This window comes from Varanus komodoensis, unplaced genomic scaffold (assembly GCF_004798865.1).
Source record: "Varanus komodoensis strain SLA01 unplaced genomic scaffold, ASM479886v1 scaffold4, whole genome shotgun sequence".
NCBI classification, from domain to species: Eukaryota; Metazoa; Chordata; class Lepidosauria; order Squamata; family Varanidae; genus Varanus; species Varanus komodoensis.
The window spans coordinates 30,761,229-30,779,916 of record NW_025335941.1 but is presented as its reverse complement, the minus strand read 5'-3'; the positions used below and the strand labels follow the sequence as shown (position 1 = coordinate 30,779,916).

The 18,688-nt window shown below is 39.0% G+C and overlaps 1 protein-coding gene across 4 annotated transcripts in view; it reads left to right on the top strand.

Annotated features, from left to right (window-relative positions):
- Window positions 1-18,688, top strand: part of EPHA3 (EPH receptor A3) — a 239,559-nt gene that overhangs the window by 146,033 nt on the left and 74,838 nt on the right. For all 4 annotated transcript variants that reach the window (XR_006415904.1, XM_044442162.1, XM_044442161.1 and 1 more), the window contains 2 exons: window positions 6,652-6,807; window positions 8,651-8,986. Coding sequence is in view for 3 of the 4 variants with exons in the window: in XM_044442162.1 (XP_044298097.1) it covers window positions 6,652-6,807; window positions 8,651-8,986 (492 nt within the window). In the remaining variant the exon portion in view is untranslated. The remainder of the gene's footprint in view (window positions 1-6,651; window positions 6,808-8,650; window positions 8,987-18,688) is intronic.

Sequence of the window (18,688 nt, the reverse complement as noted above, 5' to 3'; positions counted from 1 at the left end):
TCCAGGACCCTCCGCCCTCAGTAGCCCCTTCTACTAGCTGTATCTCCCTCCTGTTTCCATGGTCTGGCAGTATATCCTCCAGGTCCTGTCTCTCTCTAATCTCATCCCCTTCCATGTCTTTCTATTGGCTCCCAAGACATGGCCAATCCCCTGCTCTCCAGTCCCACTAAAAATTCATCCTCTGAATTATCACCTGAGTCAGCCCAAATGGTGCGAATTGTGTCCCATGGGAATGCTTCCCCAAGGCCTGCATCATCACGCTTGCTCACAACACAAAGGAGTGTAAGAAGTACATTCATTGGCTGTTGTCACTGGCCTCATTAATACATGCAGAAAGAGGAAAATATTGTTGCAAACTAGGTTTCCCCCTTTGCACTTCCAAAACAGCAGACCACTCTTTGGCAAACGCTCTTTATTCTTCAATGTATTTCCCACAAACAAGAATGAGACTCTGACCATGCATGTTCACAGAATCCAAGCTAGCAACTCCTTCTGAGGAACTTCATTTTGAGTACTCTTGTCTTAAGGAGAACTCTTTTGGAGACAGTCAAGCCTCTTCTCTGTCCATTGCCCCTCTGGTTGGCTGGCTTCTCTCTTTTGATGTCACATCATGGTGTGGCTGCCTGCAGCCCTTCTCCAGCACCCGTTCCCTGCAGTTGTAAATCCTGGGCATTCCAATGTCCTCCTTGGGAAGGGAACCCTTGGGGTAAGGCGGCCTCCAACTCCTCCTCCTCCCATTTCAGCATTGGAACATTCTGTTTCCCAGGGCTGCTCTTCATCTGATGGGTCCAAATCTGCCTGATCTTGAAAAAGTGCCAAGGATAATTGTCCCTTCAATACCCAATAAATATGTCTGTATGAGATAGGCAGGTTAATTCCTCTTACTCGCTAAATGCTGAGCTTTAAATCAGCCCTTCTATTTCAGTAAATGTAGGATCTGTTTATAAGTGCTGCTCAGTGCCTACAGATACCTTCTTCCAATACATTGAAAGGCTTTAGGCTTTGCCTTAAAATATCATACTTCAATTTACACAACAACACGGACTGCATGCATCACACTTTTCCCAAATAAAGAGTCGTTTTGACCTTGCACAGGGTAGCTAATTCAGGAAATTTTCTTGATTATCTCATGCTGTTTCATCTTTTTGCTTTGTGTTTCTGCATTTATAGTCAATGCAGCTGATATTTCTCTTTCTATAAAGAACAATAGGTGGTTTATATATGCTAGGTTTAATCCAGAAAGCATTCAGAAGAAGTGCAGCCCAGGTGCAAAGCAGGAAGTCAAAATAAGTGAAACTTAATGTCCAGATTTAAGCCATTTAAGAACATAAGGAAAGCCTTGTTTGCCAGCTCAGTCCAAAGGTTTCCCTGATGCAAAATCTCTTTTTACTCTGTGGCTGGCCAGATGCATGGGACAAAACTATCAGCAGGATACCAGGCAATTACCTGCTCTTACTGCTGCTTCTCAGCAACTTGTCTTTAGAGGCATATCTGCCACTAAACCTGCAGGTTTCAGAAAGCAATTAAGTCCTGCTGAAATCATATTGAAAAGTTAGTTATGATTGATTGAAACCCCATGGATCTCAGTGGGAACTAGTTGTAGATAACATGTTTCAAATCATATTAATCAGACAGAAAGTATCTTGCAGTTAAAATGATAGTGTGAAACATCCCAGTAAATTGTAATTAGGTGCAGATACCCCAAATATAATTTTATCCTTTCTGGATACCTATTCCATTAGAGGTTTGAGTGGACCAATCCCTTTTCCCCTCAACCTCCCAGCTCTCTAGTTTTGTTTCTTTTAGTGGTGATCTGAGATGTTTTATGCAACAGATGCTTTAAACCATGAATTAATTTACAGGCAATCTGGCTTCTTATACTTTTAGAGCTCTCTCTCTTTCCTTTCTTCAGCTTGAAAGTCAGCGTTGTTGTTTCTTAAAGAAAAACAACATGAAAATCCAAGATCTCACTGCAACTTTAATAACTAGTGTATCCTTAGGAAGGACTGGAATTCCTGCTTTGTGGATTCCGGGTAGACTTAGAAGTTCTAACTCCAGGTTTGTTACTCCAGTATTATATGTATTACTATCAGTGAATCCTGGAAGCTTGAAAAACCTTCTCATTTGTTTTTTAGAATGCTGAAATTAATATTTTATCTTTTGAGGGTGCTCCCATTTCACTTCCAAAGTGTAGGCTTTCAATCACTTGGGAACATTAACTGAAAAATGATTATTTGCAACCACAGATATTTTGTGATAATAAATACAGATACCTAAACAGTTTGTTGAACTATACTATGTGTTAACTTTTATAATAAATACTTAACTAAAAAGGAGCACTTAGTACACATAGCTTATCCAAATGACTACCATAAAAGTACAGTTTGGGGTAACCGAAACCATGCCTGCATTGTGTGGCATCTTTGCATCATTCATGAGGGCAGAAGTCTGTAGACAAGCTTTCATGGGGTTCAGGTGACAGGAAGGAAAACCTTTGCCAACAAGGTCCACTCAGATTGACTATATAATGGCATCCTATCATCAGTGAGAGTGAAAGTATGGGCTCCTATGAATGATAGGATTTTAACTGTAGGTTTGTCAAATGTCTAACCCTCTTCTGCTTGCATACCACTTTATAGGTTAGGCCAATGGATGGTATACAACCCTGAAGTTGCTTCAGTTACAGGTATAAGCATACCTAAAATGAATGAAAATTTGTTTCCCTCTGCTCACTTTCTCTCTTAATTAACAGAAATTGAAGAATCAATTCTGTTCTTGTTTTCTGTTTGGCATCCAAAGATTCAATTGAGGAAGCTGGAGGTTTATCTATGCGCCAAATAGATCAATAACAAATCTGCTCTTCCTGTTCCTGAAAATAAATGTAAATTTAAATGAAGCCTACCATTCTTTCCTGCACCTTTTTTAATACCAAAGAAATAAAATTGTCATAACCACCTTTTCAGGCCACTCTCTTTCCAGGTTTTAATTTACAATATAATTGCCTGCTTTATTTTCTTTTCCTGAGGGCTGCAACACTGAATAATCTTATGTTCACTCGACACACACAGATAGACGTGCAAGACAGCCTGAGGGGCAGATACAAATCAGAATCTCTCTGCTAGGCCATGCTGGGAAAGCGGGGTTCTAACTACCTCCTCTCCTTATACCTGCCATCTTCATGGTGCTGTAGCTGAGCCATGCAGAAAGCACAAAGACATTCTGTGACTAGAGACCACAAGCAAGCTAATCTGATTTTTTGGTTTCCTACTCTGTTTTGCTTCACTTTTTCTTACTTTCTTAAATGAAGCCTTTGATCAGCTTTATTCTCTTATTTTCATTTCCCATCATTTATTCATTCATTTATACATATATTGTAAGCAAGCAAACACACAAAAAACCCGGTTATTCTAATCAGGGCATTTCAGTACTAAAAAGAGCTCTCAAGGATACTTACAGCACCAAACTATACAGTGCTAGTGTAAACTGAATCCATTTATCAGAAATATAAAATAGGTCAGTGGCCTTTAGGAATGTTTTAAAGGATTAATTAGAAGTCATCAGTTAACCTAGAAGGTGCCAGTGAGCAGCCCAAACCAGAACATGCTTGGAATGACATAACTGAGAAGGAAAATTGTATTATATGGTTAGAAGTCATTGTGTATGTTCTGTGATTTGTTACACATGGTGTTGCAAACGACATCATTAGGTAGTCTTTCTTTGTGCTGGTTCTGCCGGTTCTGATAGCAGTTATGCTACTACTACTAAAACAATGCTAATGCTTGTTGTTGTTTTCCCTGCTAGCATAATGTCAGTCATATCCCTAGCTTCATGGTGTGTTGCATTAATTCCACAACTGCATTGTCCATTTTGAACCTCAGGTTTGAGAGAAGTGCGCAAAAAAGAAGACAGAGCTTTCACAATGGCAGACTCCGAGATCTCTCAAGAAAACATAGAACAGGGTGGAAGCTAACAAAAAGAAAAACAAATGAATGAACAAGCTTGCAACCAGGGGTGAACAAAGCTGTCAGTTTTGCTTTTCCCTGTCTCTGTTAAAAAAAAGTCATCTTTTCATTCTGACTAGGAAGAAACGTCTCACTCATCTGCCACAGCCAAATACAAGAAGAAGGGCTATTGCTAGCATGGAGAGCACTGTGATTTGCCTTCCTTTCATATAGCTGTTATAGATGAGGAGCTTGCCATGGGGGTGGGGAGAGAGGGAAGGATGTGGCAGCTGTAATTCAGTACCACAAACATGGCTGAGTACACAGGGATTCAAACTAAACCTTTGAAGAACTAAGTGCTGAAAACTCCAGACTCAGATGCGTGAAGCAGCCATAGTTCATTTTTCTCATATTCAAACTTGTTTAATCTAAGTTTCTTTGCATCTATATCCCCTGGTTCAAGAAACAAAATACAGTTGTGATTTAAACATGCAACAAACAATATTCCATTTGGCTAATAGACTAACACAAATAACTCTCTCGCTCCAGTACTGGTTCTCCATCAGACTGTGTTGTGGGGAGAAGGGGGATCCCTCTTACAATTCCAGTAGTTTTGGAAAAGCAGGCTTTGCCTGTGTTTGTTGCTGATGACGTTTTACAGTTTACACGAAGGCGTTTCTATGGGGAGGTATTTCATTTCATCACGATGAGCACTCTCAAGCACTTGTACAATCAACTGACGAAAGTTAAAACAGCTGTTCTCCAGCTTAATGATTCTATACTGTAGATCCTTAATGAAGAAGAGTGTGTCATGGAACAATGTGGCACAGTGAAAGAGCAGTCCTGGGCTGACTTCTTGGTTTAACAGATTGCTATGTTTTATTTTTACAAGTTAGCAATATGGAATTGCTTGCAGATCAAGTTGTACATACTTTTCAAAATGCATTAACATGTTGTATTACTCATTCTGAGCAATAGGAAACAGTAGGAAAATGTGCCAGTGAAACACCACCCCCTGGAGTTTGTCACCAGCAGATTATATGCACTGAAGCATCTTATCTGGCAGTATCTATTAATGCAAGAAATTATTGTAGCAAATACTTAAGATATTCACTTTTTCTAAGAAAGGCTCTTTGTGTTTCTATTTCTATAGACTTCCACAGTTGAATGAGCATTTCACTGCTCGCATTTTGTTTTAGTCATTCTGTATTGTTTGGGTATCCTAAGATCAAGGGAAAATAAATTTGATCATTTGCGAAGGAAAAGATTTTGAAGAGAAAGTATCGAGTTAAATAAGGCGCTACTAAACATGAATAAATGGCAATATTCTGTGATATTAACACAGGAAAAGATTCACTTGCCAGCTTTTAGAGATGGCGTAATTATTTGAAGCTTGTAATCTCTATCATTTCTGGCTGGAGGACACCTGCCCAGTTCTCTGTTGTTATTCCTCCCTTTTCCAATGCAGAAGAGCTCTGGCGTATTCAAGCTGAACGCTTTAAAACACCCATCAATGTTTTCAAGGGTTCAAAGCATTCATATTTGTTACAGTACTATACCACTGAGTAGCTGAGGCTCTCTATACCATTAGCAACAATTAAACATAAAATGCTGCATAAAGTACATTACAAAATTTAAAAAATTAATGACCATGTAAAATACAAGTAAAAGTCAAAGTAAAACCTAGCAGCAGTGCAGATTTAAAATATAGGAAATGGTTCAAAACATCAGAGACTGAAAACGTACATTTCTGAAATATAAAACCATTATGTTGCTGCTGCTGTTGTTGTTCATATTATTTCTTATATTTGTAAACTGCCCAGAGAACCCAGTGGGGCAGTATATAATACAACCCACTAAAATCAATGGACCTCAACCTGGAACCAAACAGAGCGCAAGGTATTTGTCAGGAAACCTGCTCTGGAAAGTTTATTCTCCACCCAGGGTGCCACAGCAGAAATGTCCTTCTTAAGATTAATATTGTTCACCAGTACCTATTATTTTCATGGACATCACACTAGAAGTTTTGCAGTTTAGACTTTGGCTTCCTGCCTTTTGAGCGACACAGTTTGGTGGCCAGAGGAGTGGGATTGGCTGAGACTTTCATTCCCTTGTCTTGGAAGTCAGCAAGGGGCTGATGGTGGTAAATTTCAAACCATCTGGAAGGAAGAATGTTTTGGAAGCCAGGTCCCAGTGGCTTTCAGTAGCTTTTTAGGAGTCTTCCCCTGTCCTAACAAGAAGTGTTATACCTGTGCATTGAACCCAAGTACTTGCACATGCAATACATTTACCCTGCCACTGAGTTATCATCCTCCCCACTTTGGATCTGAATGCTTAACCTTGCTTAATTTAAACAGGAAAGCGTAAATTAAAATTAAGGCAACCATTTTTAGTGAACTGATAGCCATGAAGATAATTTAGAAGCAATAGAATTTCTTAAAGGTACAGCAAGACCTACAGTGTAGCTAGGATATAATGAAAATCCATATTAGGATGCTGAAAATAAGACAGAAAGTGCCACTTTTCTCCAGCATGTTCTGTTTTTTCACATGGCCTTCAGTTCTAGTCCAAATTGACTTCCTTGAAGAGAAATGCTAGTGGTTATTCTGTCTTCAACTTCTACTCACCCTCAGCAAAATAAAAAATAAAAATTGCAGGACCCTATTGTATGAGAGATTAGAAAAACATAACAGTTGCTATTCTTTTACAGCTTGTCGGCCGGGATTTTACAAAGCCTTTGCTGGTAATGTTAAGTGTGCCAAATGCCCACCTCATAGTTCTACAAATGTGGAAAGTTCTACAGATTGCAAGTGTGAAAAGAATTACTTCCGATCAGAGAAAGACCCTCCATCCATGGCTTGCACAAGTGAGTAACATTATTATCTTCAAACTGTGCCTTTATTTCATGCTTTAATTCATGATAGGATCCAATTTTGTTTCAGCCTGTTATTGTCACAATTTTTAAAAAATACATTTGAATGTAAAGCTCTGCATACTATCATACTGTAATGTTCTTATGTTGCTCTTTTTGAGAGCATCCTTGAACTAGGAAGTTTGCATGCCATGATGACCACGCAAATGTTTGTACAGTTTTTTATTGTAACCATCTTGAAGCAGGGCTTCTCTCTTTCTTTTGTTTTTCATTCATCTTGCTCTGTAACATGCCATCAGCATTGATTGTGCTTTATATCATCCTCATCAATAATAGTACTAAGGGTAATTAGTAAACAGTGACACTTTGAAACAGCATGGGAAACTGAAGAAGTAAATTTATTTCTTAATACTGGGAGTCAGCATTCTCATTCAGTCATTGTACAAGTTCAGGCAAGCATGCTTGAGAGCAAGCATGTCAGTTGTGGGTCTTGATGTCCAAAATATGTAAGAACATACATTTATGTATGAATTTGTATGCCGTCCAATAACTTGCGTCTCTGGGTGGCTTACAACATTTTATTTATTTATTTATTAAAGCATTTCTATGCCGCCCCTTGCCGAAGCCTCGGGGCGGCTCACAACATAGAAAAAATACACAATAAATTAAAACAATAACAATTAAAATATATACATTAGAATAAAATAAGCCGCCCTGGCCAAATAATATTCAATAATATTAACATTTAAAATGCTGCCTAAATAAAAAGGTCTTCGCCTGGCGCCGAAAAACAAATAACGACGGTGCCAGGCGGACCTCTCTGGGGAGCGCGTTCCATAACTTAGGCACCACCACTGAGAATGCCCTCCTCCGAGTAACCACCCTCCTAATTTCCTTCACTGAGGGCTCCCGGAGGAGGGCCTCTCCCGCCGATCTCAGGGGGCGGCTGGGCATATAAGGATGTAAGCGCTCCTTCAGGTAACCAGGACCCAAGCCATTTAGGGCTTTATAGGTCATCACCAACACCTTGAATTGGGCCCGGACTTCAATGGGAAGCCAGTGAAGCTGCTGGAGAACTGGAGTCATGTGAACATAACGTCAGCAGCCTGGCAGCTCTATTTTGAACCAATTGAAGTATCCGGACCGTCTTCAAGGGTAGCCCCACGTAGAGCGCGTTACAGAAGTCAAGACAGGAAGTCAACAGTGCATGAGTCACTGTTGCGAGGCAGTCGTACTCCAGGAACATTTCTTCAGGATCTGCCTTGTACTTTTTCCATAGTAAAGCATATTGCAGGGGTGGCCAAACCAAGGCTTGGGAGATGCATGCGATTCTTTGGTTTTATTTTGTGGATGGCAGCTCTCTGCCTACAGCCTCCACCCACAGGGGCTTCCTTGTGGCTGTCAAACATCTACTATTTGTGGCTCTTCCTTTGAGCAAGTCTGGCCACCACTGACATATAGCATGGTTTTACATATTGTTCTTTGTTTCATTTCCCTGCTATTTCTTATCAATTATAAAGAGTAAAAGATAGCAACATTTCTAAAACTGATAACTAAACTTTTCAGACCAAAACTTCATAACAGTGTTTGTGATGATTAGAAAATTGTTGTAAATGCCTCTGTAAGGGCAGTCATTGTTTGAAGAGTGATACTCTAGGTAAGCATTGGTTTAAAAAACACTTTAGAAATGTGTGTCTGCCTTTGAAAATATGTAACAGACTACAGAAACAATACGGAAAGGACTATTATCAAATACATGCTTGAATTACTTTATCATCCTAGTAGAGTTTATCAAACAAAAACAAAAGCAGGTATTTTGTTTCCATTTACTCTGCAGGACCACCTTCTGCTCCCAGAAATGTTATCTCCAATATAAACGAAACATCAGTCATCCTAGACTGGAGCTGGCCTTTGGACACTGGGGGCAGGAAGGATGTCACTTTCAACATTGTATGCAAGAAATGTGGGGGAACCACCAAACTGTGTGAGCCTTGTTCTGCTAATGTAAGGTTCCTGCCACGTCAGATTGGGCTCACCAACACCACCGTGACTGTAGTAGACCTCCTGGCTCACATGAATTACACATTTGAGATAGATGCGGTTAATGGAGTGTCTGATTTGAGTACCCTCACAAGACAATTTGCTGCAGTCAGCATTACAACCAATCAAGCTGGTAAGTACTAATTTTTCCATGATTCTTTTACTGTCCTAGCCTGAGAAAGTTTCCCACATCTTATGTCATCCTTCCCTGTCCCACACATCCTATCTGTTCTTCTGTCAGCACTAGACCAAGGAGTTCTTTGTTCTTTGGTGGACAAACCAGAACTTGTGGTAGCCAGAAAATACCTCTGCCCCCAAGCTGAAGGGTATTGTCTTCTGCTTATGTCCAATAGCTTGTTGCAGATTTCATGCTGCCTTTTTAATTAATTTATTTGATTTGTACTCTGACTTTCTACTGCAATAAGTAGAATAAGTGAATAAATTTATAAGTGAATAAATGATACTCAAGGGACAAACACAATGGATTAAAACAGAAAACAATTGTTTGATGTCTGGAAAACCGGTGAAGATCAGCGTGGACAACATCGGATCTTCAGTTGGTGGGTAGTGTAGGTGCCAAGAGGTTTGGCACAATAACTATTTCGATTCACTCCCACTCTCCAGTCAGCAGTGTCAAATAACACTTCAGTGCATTGCCACAGAAAGAATGTGTTTTATTAATAAAATCAGATTTTAATGAAAGGCTCTTTCCAGTAATCTCTAATATAAATTATGGCGGTCATGTAAGTGATTAATTTTGATTTAATAGAAGTGAAGAAAATGAAGTGCTTTGATGTTAGGCATATAAAAGATGAACATTGGCACTACAAAAGCTTTAATAATGTTATGGATTATATTTTTTGCTGCTCCATGTTTCCTGCTTTCCCTTCCACCAGCAAGTCCTGATCACCAGCCACTTTAAATGGATATTGCTTGAAAGTGCTGTTTCTGCAATTTATGATGGTCAGATGGACTTAGTGAACCCCATTAATGCCTATGGGATTTGCATTTTCTTTGCTTGGACACTGTATAATTTTCATTTTGGAAAGTTCAAAGTACACTTAATAAAGTGCTGGCAATTACAATATTATTATTTCTTCAAGTGTAGAATATAAACTTGAATTTAGTTTGGCTGTTTAAAGTTTAAGAAAGAAAAGACACACATCTGTAGCAGCTATTTCCCTTTCTATACCACACAGGGCTGTTTGTTTTCTTCAGAATGGAACTTGGGGAAAAAACCCAGAATGGAACCTGAATGCATTCTTTCTTATTTTTCATACTGATGTAAATTGTGTTGGCTTCTTTAGATGTCTAAAGCATCCCTTCATCAAGATGTGTGGTAGAACAAAACTAATAAAACTGATACAGTGGCCCTAATTGATGCATTTTGGTAGCAGTGTGACTGTGAACCAGCATACCTGAGTATTCTGAGTATGATCAGGTGCTTGTATGACTATTTTGGGAAGGTTTTTTGCAAGTGGATCTAGATAAAGGAGAAGATGAAAGCGAGGGCAATTAAAGGTTTGAAATAGTCATGGAGGTGCTGGGGTGATATTATTGCAACACTGCAGGCAGCTAGCTTAGTTTAGGGACCCTTGCATTTCTACCTTTCTCGCAGTTAACATGAAAAGTTGTGGAGAGAGGTGAAACACTGTGGCACATCCCAGCATATAGGTTAGCATGTCCTGTTGATATGCAACCATGGAAGTACAAGGCTTTGTAAATGAGCAGCACCTTCAGAGCATAATAAAAATGTCTTGATGGAAATAGTTTAGGGCTATTAGACCTGTTGGCATATGCATTGTTTGTTTAGTCGTAAAGTCATGCCCAACATATCACGACCCCATGGACAACATTCCTCCAGACTCTCCTGTCCTCCACCATTCCCTAGAGTCCACCCAAGCCCACACCCACTGCCCCAGTGACTCCATCTAGCCACCTCATCCTCTGCTGTCCCCTTCTCCTTTTCCTGTCAATCATTCCCAGCATCAGGGTCTTCTCCAGTGAGTTTTTATTTAGGAGTAATTCATATGTCCTTCTTATACCAAAGCAGTGATGGTTTTTGGTAAGTCTGTGTTGAATTGTGATTGTCGAGAACCACACAGCAAAGGTGAATGAAATGCTTAGCTTGCCTCTTTTCTCATGGATATCGTCTTCCAAGGGGGTAGAAGTGGTGTGCAGGGTTACCATATCATTCTCACACATGGTTTTCAAACATTGCACAGTTAACAAGCAGATGTTAATTAGTCATAAAATGTAATACCACACACCCTTTTTCATACAGACCCTGGGATGATTTGCCTTTAACAGCTTCACTGGTGCAATACCGCCAGTTGGGTTTTATTGTCACTTGCAAAATGGAGACAACGTTATCCTATTCCTTCAGAAGCCCACACAGTCAGGCTTCTTCTCACTGCTTTTCAGTACATTGTTAAGGAAGAGGCTTAGAATTGCAGTTATCAGGCATACTGAAGGGAACAAGATTTCATCTCATTTCAGAATAATACATTTTCACACAGATGTTATCTAATAATATCAATCAACCCTGTTTAGGACGGGTCACTGACTGCCACAGGAGATCTATATAAAATGCACAATCCCCTGAGGCAAGGTGCTAATTATGAATGTGTCATGGAGGGAGATGGACAGCTGTGCCAATCTGACAAGCTGATATGCAGATTTCTCTGATCTCCTTACACTGTGTTTACTTGGAAGCTACGTTTTCAGATCTGTTTTTCAGCTGGTTGTATATACAGCAGGTTTAATTTGATGTCTTTGGGTGTATAAATACATGGAGACTTTAGTAAATAGTTGGCATTATATGGACCTCACAAATTAGGGAAAGGATAGCAATGGTCCACTCCACTGCAGCTTCCTGAAGTATATTCAAGACTTGTAAATGTTTATAACCTTCAGTACCAGAAGTCAAAGACAGTATAAAGACTCTATGAAACATTTTTCTTATCAGAAATCACAATAGCAATATTCAAAGAAGATTTAATCGCTTCTCAGCCTTTTGGCTAAGATCAAGTGTAGTAATTCAAAGGTAAACCCAGAAAATATTGCAGATCCCATTTCAGAGGCAAGACCCATAGTTCTGGGAGAATGTGCAGTTCATAGGATCCAGCATTAGCTAGGACATATACATTGCATAAGATTTCAGTTTTGCAGTGTGTTATTAAATTGCACACAATATAGAAATGTATAACATTTGCTAGTTCAATTTAAAAGGATAAATGGAATCTTGAAAAATTGTTGGGAAATACGGTTGCATTCCCTGAAATCTCTGAAGGTAACAGAAGAGACTAGAAACTGTAGCTACAGGAACTATAAATACAAAGTGAATATTTATATACATAGCTAGTTTAGAAATCCAAGAAGCTAAGTAGCTAAGTTGTAAAACTTATCAGCGGTTCTATCTAGCTAGCTAGCTAGCTAGCTAGCTAGCTCTTTATTACTTCAATTTATATGCTGCTACAATAGCCTACATTTGGACTCTCTGAACAGTTTTCTTGAAACAGTTGTGAGGGCAAAGAATCTAAAAGTGTCCAGGTCAGAATGGATAGCTATATGAAGGTCTTTATGTGCTTCTTCCTCCTCCACGCAGTCTCAAGTGTAATCAAGAGGACCAAGGAGGTTTCCCACTGATATGGCTGTTTGCAAAAGGCCTCTCCACAAAGAGAGCCAATACTTGGAGGGGACAGGAGAACTGTGCCTGTCATTTGTGTACCTGCCCTCCCTAGCTTTATCCTGGTGTTTGCACACTGAACATAAGAACAGAGAAACAGAGGAAGCTATCTTATTCTGAGCCAAATCATTGGTCCAGCTATCTCATTACTGGCTGTCTGTGGACCTCTAGGATTTCAGGCAGGAGTATTCCTAGCTCTACCTAGAGATGCAAGGGACTTGAACCTGGAACCTTCTGCATGTAAAGCAGGTGATCTGTCACTGAGCTATGGCCCCTCCTCATAACTGTGTATGTACATAAGCCACTTACAGCCTACAGCCAGTGAGAACTCTTAATTATTAGGGTTCCTGCTCACTCAATAATCTGACATATTTACAATTGCACATCTGGGGACACCTTTTGCCAACATGCTCCTCAATGAACAAGTGTGGATAGAGACCCATATATTGGATATACACAGAGAGCTGCTTTGGTAAACAACTTTTATTTGGTACCTGAGGAACTGCCACAACCAAGGACAAAGTTTGCTTGCTGTTTTCCTTACAATTTATTTATTGCTTTTATTTATGGATGGTACTCAAGGTCTTGCATGGGAATTGCATGGAGAAAGGAAAGTTAAGCCCGTCCTCATGATTCCAGATCTCTCCCCACCCCCAGTACTGCTCAGCTCAACCTCAGGGAACAGCTGAGAAGTGGGGCTTTAGGTGACGTTCACCTCTTTCTACAGTTCAGTCTCTTTTCTCCCTGTGTAGCCATTGACTCTTGATCATCGGATCACCACAGGGGAGAATCAGTGGCGAAGGGAGGTTTAATGGCATTTCATTATGGATGGCTGTCCATAAAGCTAAATGGAAGCTCATTTAAAGTGAGGAGAATTTTCTCTGGCAACTTCTTCAGCTGCTCCCTCACCCTTATATTGCAAAGTGTTTTTCAAACTTAACCAACTTGCTATTCCGTGCTGGTTTTGTAGCTGCCTAAGATCAAAAGCACAGTGGTAATGTGTTGTAGCAAACCTGATGCATTGCTATCAGACTCTTGGGTGGTTCATATCTTTCAATCACCAAAAAGCACCTTATTCTGGGAAGATGGTACAGCTGGATTTACAATATGCTTTGCAAAGACAGTGTATGAGCCACCCCAGATGAAGTTTAGGCTGCTGAAGCAAAGATAGCTTACAATGTGATCATTACAGTCCAGGCAAGAGTGAGCACGCTGCTGTTCACCACTGATCTTTAAGATGACAGATACTGATTTTTAGAGAAACTTTGGTTAGGAAGCTGGTTGGCAGTGAAAGAAAATCCTTCCTATGCTCATGCCATGTCTATTGGTACCCCTGTGACAATTGCACTACTAGACTCACAAATGCCAAAATCTGGAATTTTAGCAATCACTTAGGAAGAAAATGGCTCCTATGAATTCTGTTGAACTGGTGGTTAGCTTATGAATTCAGTTGCAATAACACTGATGAGCTCAGTGTAAGTGTGCGCAGAAGGTTACCCTTCTTCCAGTTGTGTCACAACCTTCAATTTACAGGAACCAAGACTGTCATGGATAGGACATTGTGGGAGGTTTTCGTTCATAGGGTCACCATAAGCTGGAGATGAATTGACAGCATATAACAATGGCAACAACAGAACAATGGAAACTACATAATGCGTACTGATGCCATATCTTGTCCTAATGACCAATATAATTAGTGCAACTCCTCTTGATTATAGTTCTGAGGGAGCACTGCAGCCAACATATAAACACGTTCACTTCTTGTTCCTGTTTCAATTTATTTTTATGTAGTTTCATTTGTTTTCATCAACAGTTAATGCCTGAGAATGGGATAACACTGTCCCTAGAAGTTGCAACTTGTAGTTCTACCTACATAGCAAGCTGCAGCTGGATGGTACATCTTTTGATTTTCCTTCATAACATAGATAGAGCACACCAGTTTCTGAGTAACATGACTGGGAAAGTGCTACTGTGTGTCCTGCTTGTACCAGTCACAAATCTCCAGGAAAACTTGGCAGCTATTATTTTGTTACAAAGGAATGGAATAAATTTTCATGAAGTAATAGCATAAATTTCATAAAATATGGGAAGTGTTGAATATTTATCCATCAGTGTTACAGCCATGGTTACTGGTATACCTAGTATACATGTGTACAATGCCACATGGTATTATAATTTTGCCTACAATAACACAACCACTGGATCAGAACTAAGAAAAATATTAATAGGCATTTGTTTTAACTTCACTGGTTTGCTTTTTTCAGCTGAAATGATAAAGCAGCATAAAATCAACTCTTCCATTTTACATAAAACTGAAAAACTGAACATTCGAACATCCCTCCATCTGGGAAAACCACAGCACCATAATTTGTGGTTCTTGGAGTTGAATATATAGTGTAGCCTGTCATTTTTCAAGTGGATTCAGCATATCCCTAATTTATTGCACACACATTGAATGTATGGGAAATATGTTGATTTCACTCACTTTGTAGCTCTGTAAAAGAGAGAGAGAAGATAACAGCACATAAAGAAACAAGGGATTTGCTTTTAATTTTAAATCTAATTGTTTCAATAGAAAAATGAGCAGCACTGATTTTTCTTGCATAGACAGCCTTTAGACAGAAGTAGTTTGTCTCAACGATTCATATGAAAGCAAGTAGCTATGTTTTATTGCTTCTTGCTGCCTTTTTCACCTTGGGGTACCTTGCCCTTTTTCTGAATACTTCAAACTTTGTGGCCAAGGTCTTTGCCCACTAACTTTTAGAGCAATATTGGTATACCTTAAAAAACAAACACCTTTTTGAGATGATAGTTTCAGGGTGAGTTCACAGGTGCATGCTAAACCCTCACTGAGTGTGATGTCATTCATGATTTGCATGTATGAAACAGCCATCAAGATGACAAAGAAAGGTTTATTCTCTCATCACATAGCTTCATTCGAAGGTAGGCCATAGGTTCTGCAATGAGTCACCAAATGTTATGTGAGCAAGCAATGAAACATCAAGTGCTAAAACTGTTTCTTAATTTGTTTAATAATGAGCAGTGACATTGTTAATATAATGTTTCATAAGTGTTAACATAAGTGTTTCCACTTCTTTTTATAATATTATACACAAAAGCTATGTTTAAAACTCCGCAGTTCAGGAGAAATCTTTTCCTGAAATTGGATGTTAAATTTTAAGAATTTGAAAGTGGTTGAAATGATACACCATTTTTAAGGAAGCATTTTAAATATAGGTCTATTAAAGATGGCCTAAAGTATAGGAGGGGCACTACATTAATTGTTCTTTCTACCAATTCCACATGTTCTCCTTTTAGCCCTGTTACTTGGTAAATATATCAGTATATTGATTTTCCTTGTTCAATATTTACATTATTTCCTAGAATTTTTCCTTTGTTGGTGCATTGGATTTGATATAGAGCAAGAAGCCAAATCAAAATAGGGTAGTTATCCTGGATTTTGACACTGAGGCATCCTTAACTTCATCCTTTGATGAAAAGGGGCAAAAAAGGAGAAACCTGCTGAATTCCACACTCATGTAACTGCTGTAGAACCAGATGGCATTTCCTAATTCTTCACCTAGTTTACACTTGATGGTCCTGTTATGAAAAGAAAAGAAAAGATAAAGCTTGCTTCCATTGCCCTTTCCATCCCCTTCATAATGAATACCATCACAAATAGCTCCATTCTCCTCATTGCTTTATTTTATTTATTAATGTATTTAATTTCTATACTGCCCAACAGCCAAAGCTCTCTGGGCGGTTCACAGCAGCATTCCCATCATTTTGGCAAAATAGCTGTTGCTCACTCGCTCTTTGCAGAAGCAGCCAAGATGAAACAAAGCCAGCACTGAGGCACTGCTTTCCGATAAAGCTAGCCATTTCATTTGAGTGTGAGCAAATAGCTCCCAAGACTGTGGAGGACGAACAAGGAAGGGGAGCTTGTGAGAATGTTCCAGCTGTTTCTGTTTGGATTAGTTGATGGAAAGGAGGGGATGTTGGACACTGGCTTGAATCTGTATGTCCTGATCAGGAGAGTAGCATAGGAACTAGCTCTATTTGTTATACATGTTGTGTCAGTTTATTAGACATACATAACATATTAGCTAGATATACAATATTCAGGTACTATCTAAGTTTATTCTAAGCGGAAAGCATAGAAGGGCACTTTATTATACTGATAGAGGTAATTAAATTCATTTTAGATGACACTTGTTAGATGCATTCCTCCTTTTAGCCTTATGGGGAAAAGTTAATACAGAATAAAGCATTGTTTGACACGAGTTCTGGAAAAAGTAGTTAAAAGAAAAACATGTGACATTTCATAATGAGAGATGTTTATAAATATTTTGGGGCCAGATGTTCCATTTCACTTGTCAGATAAACAAATAAGAAATTGGTGGATAGAATCCAAAATTGTAAGAGTTCGGTTACAAAATGTCTTTGTGTCTCCTCATTAAATGATGGGGCTTGCCTTTTGGGACAAGTCATTGTTTCCAAAAGGTGTTTACCTGAGATAAAGACAATTTAATCGTATGTTTGTCAACAAGGAAATGGCAGAAAGGCAAGTTCCATCCAATATTCCCGTTCTTCAGATGAGTCTTATGTAATCCTCAGGGAGCACTAGTAAAGGTGAGAGATGTTTCCAACAGGGAATCTATCATAATTAACCTTTTAAATTATTTTGATTTGGGTATCAGTCCTTTGTGAATTGGGTTGTGAGATGCTACTTCCCAAGATGCTTCATAGAGGTCATCAAAGACTTGCAAAACCCAGATTGCTTTTAACCCTCTGCATTGATCTTGCTGAACAAGAGCTGGCATACAAAAGTGGAATGGTTCAATTTTCATTATACATTTATTGTAGCTACATTAAGTTTATCACCTTAACAATACTGTATTTAAAATATATATTTGCATGACAAACTAGTGTATTGTTCATTCAAAGGTTACAAGCAATAGCTTCAGAAAATATGGAAAATCAGTGGAATAGGGCTCAGGTCTCTCCACAGAGTAAGGCTGAATATTCATTCAAGGGACAGATAAGCAATAAGGCCACCAGCTGAGAAATAACTTAAAACCTAAAAGTTCTAATGCTTTAAAGCCTCACTGAACAGCAGTGCTAGTTTTTTTTTCTTTACTTTCTAGTTTGAAATATATTTTTACTGTAACTTATGTAGCAATTTACACATTTTAATAAATCGCTCAGCTAGTAAAACAAAATGATGTAATAAGTAGGTAGCAACCTTGCATTGGTTCAGAACCTCAGTCCATCTTGACCAGTATTGTCAGCACTGAAAGGCAGCAACTGTTCAGGATCCAAGAAGAAGATGAAGAAGTCCCCAACCGGAGATGCTGGGGTTGTACTGGGTACCTTCTACATGCAAAGCACCTCCCTGCCAGTCAACTGCAGACCACCTCTAAATGAATAAGTAAAATGCAAATGCAAATGTGCATGCAAGTGCAAATACAAATAATACAAATACAAATAAATACAAGAAAACACTAAACAGCAGGATCTAAAAGGCATAAGAACAAAATATAAAATACTTAAATCAGTTATAGTAGCAGTTCCTAAAGGCTTTCATTAAAAACAGCTTACCAAGCTCCAGAATGACTACAGGGAGGCTGAACTTCACCTTGGTGAAAGACACAGGTTCCTGAGTCAGCAAAGGTAATGTCATTATCTCCAGCATTTCTAATATAAGGATTGCTATGTTTCTCTGTAATTTTGCTCTGTGCCGACCCAGAAACATCTTTCACCCAGGGAAAGTGGCAGATCTGTTTTACAGCCAACCTTTATATTTTCAGAAATGGAAAGCAGTCTCTGCTTTTCAGAATGCATTGCTAGATGGATCTGATGCCTTCTATACTTACCAGTCACTCATTCATGCTGTGTATCTCTGTTTTGAAAAGGGTCTAAAACTGCAGACCTTGGGGCTACAACATCTGGCTGATTTTTTGGACTTCACTTTATTCTGCTTCCCCACATTTTGGATCAGTTAGCCTGAAGAAAATTCAAGAGAACCATTGCGTACTTTGTGAAATTTGTGGAATTTTGGATGATCCAATATCATAAAGGCAGGACCCATGCATGGGAAGTTTTGATCTAAGTGTACATCACCACTGTATAAGTTTTAGAACAATT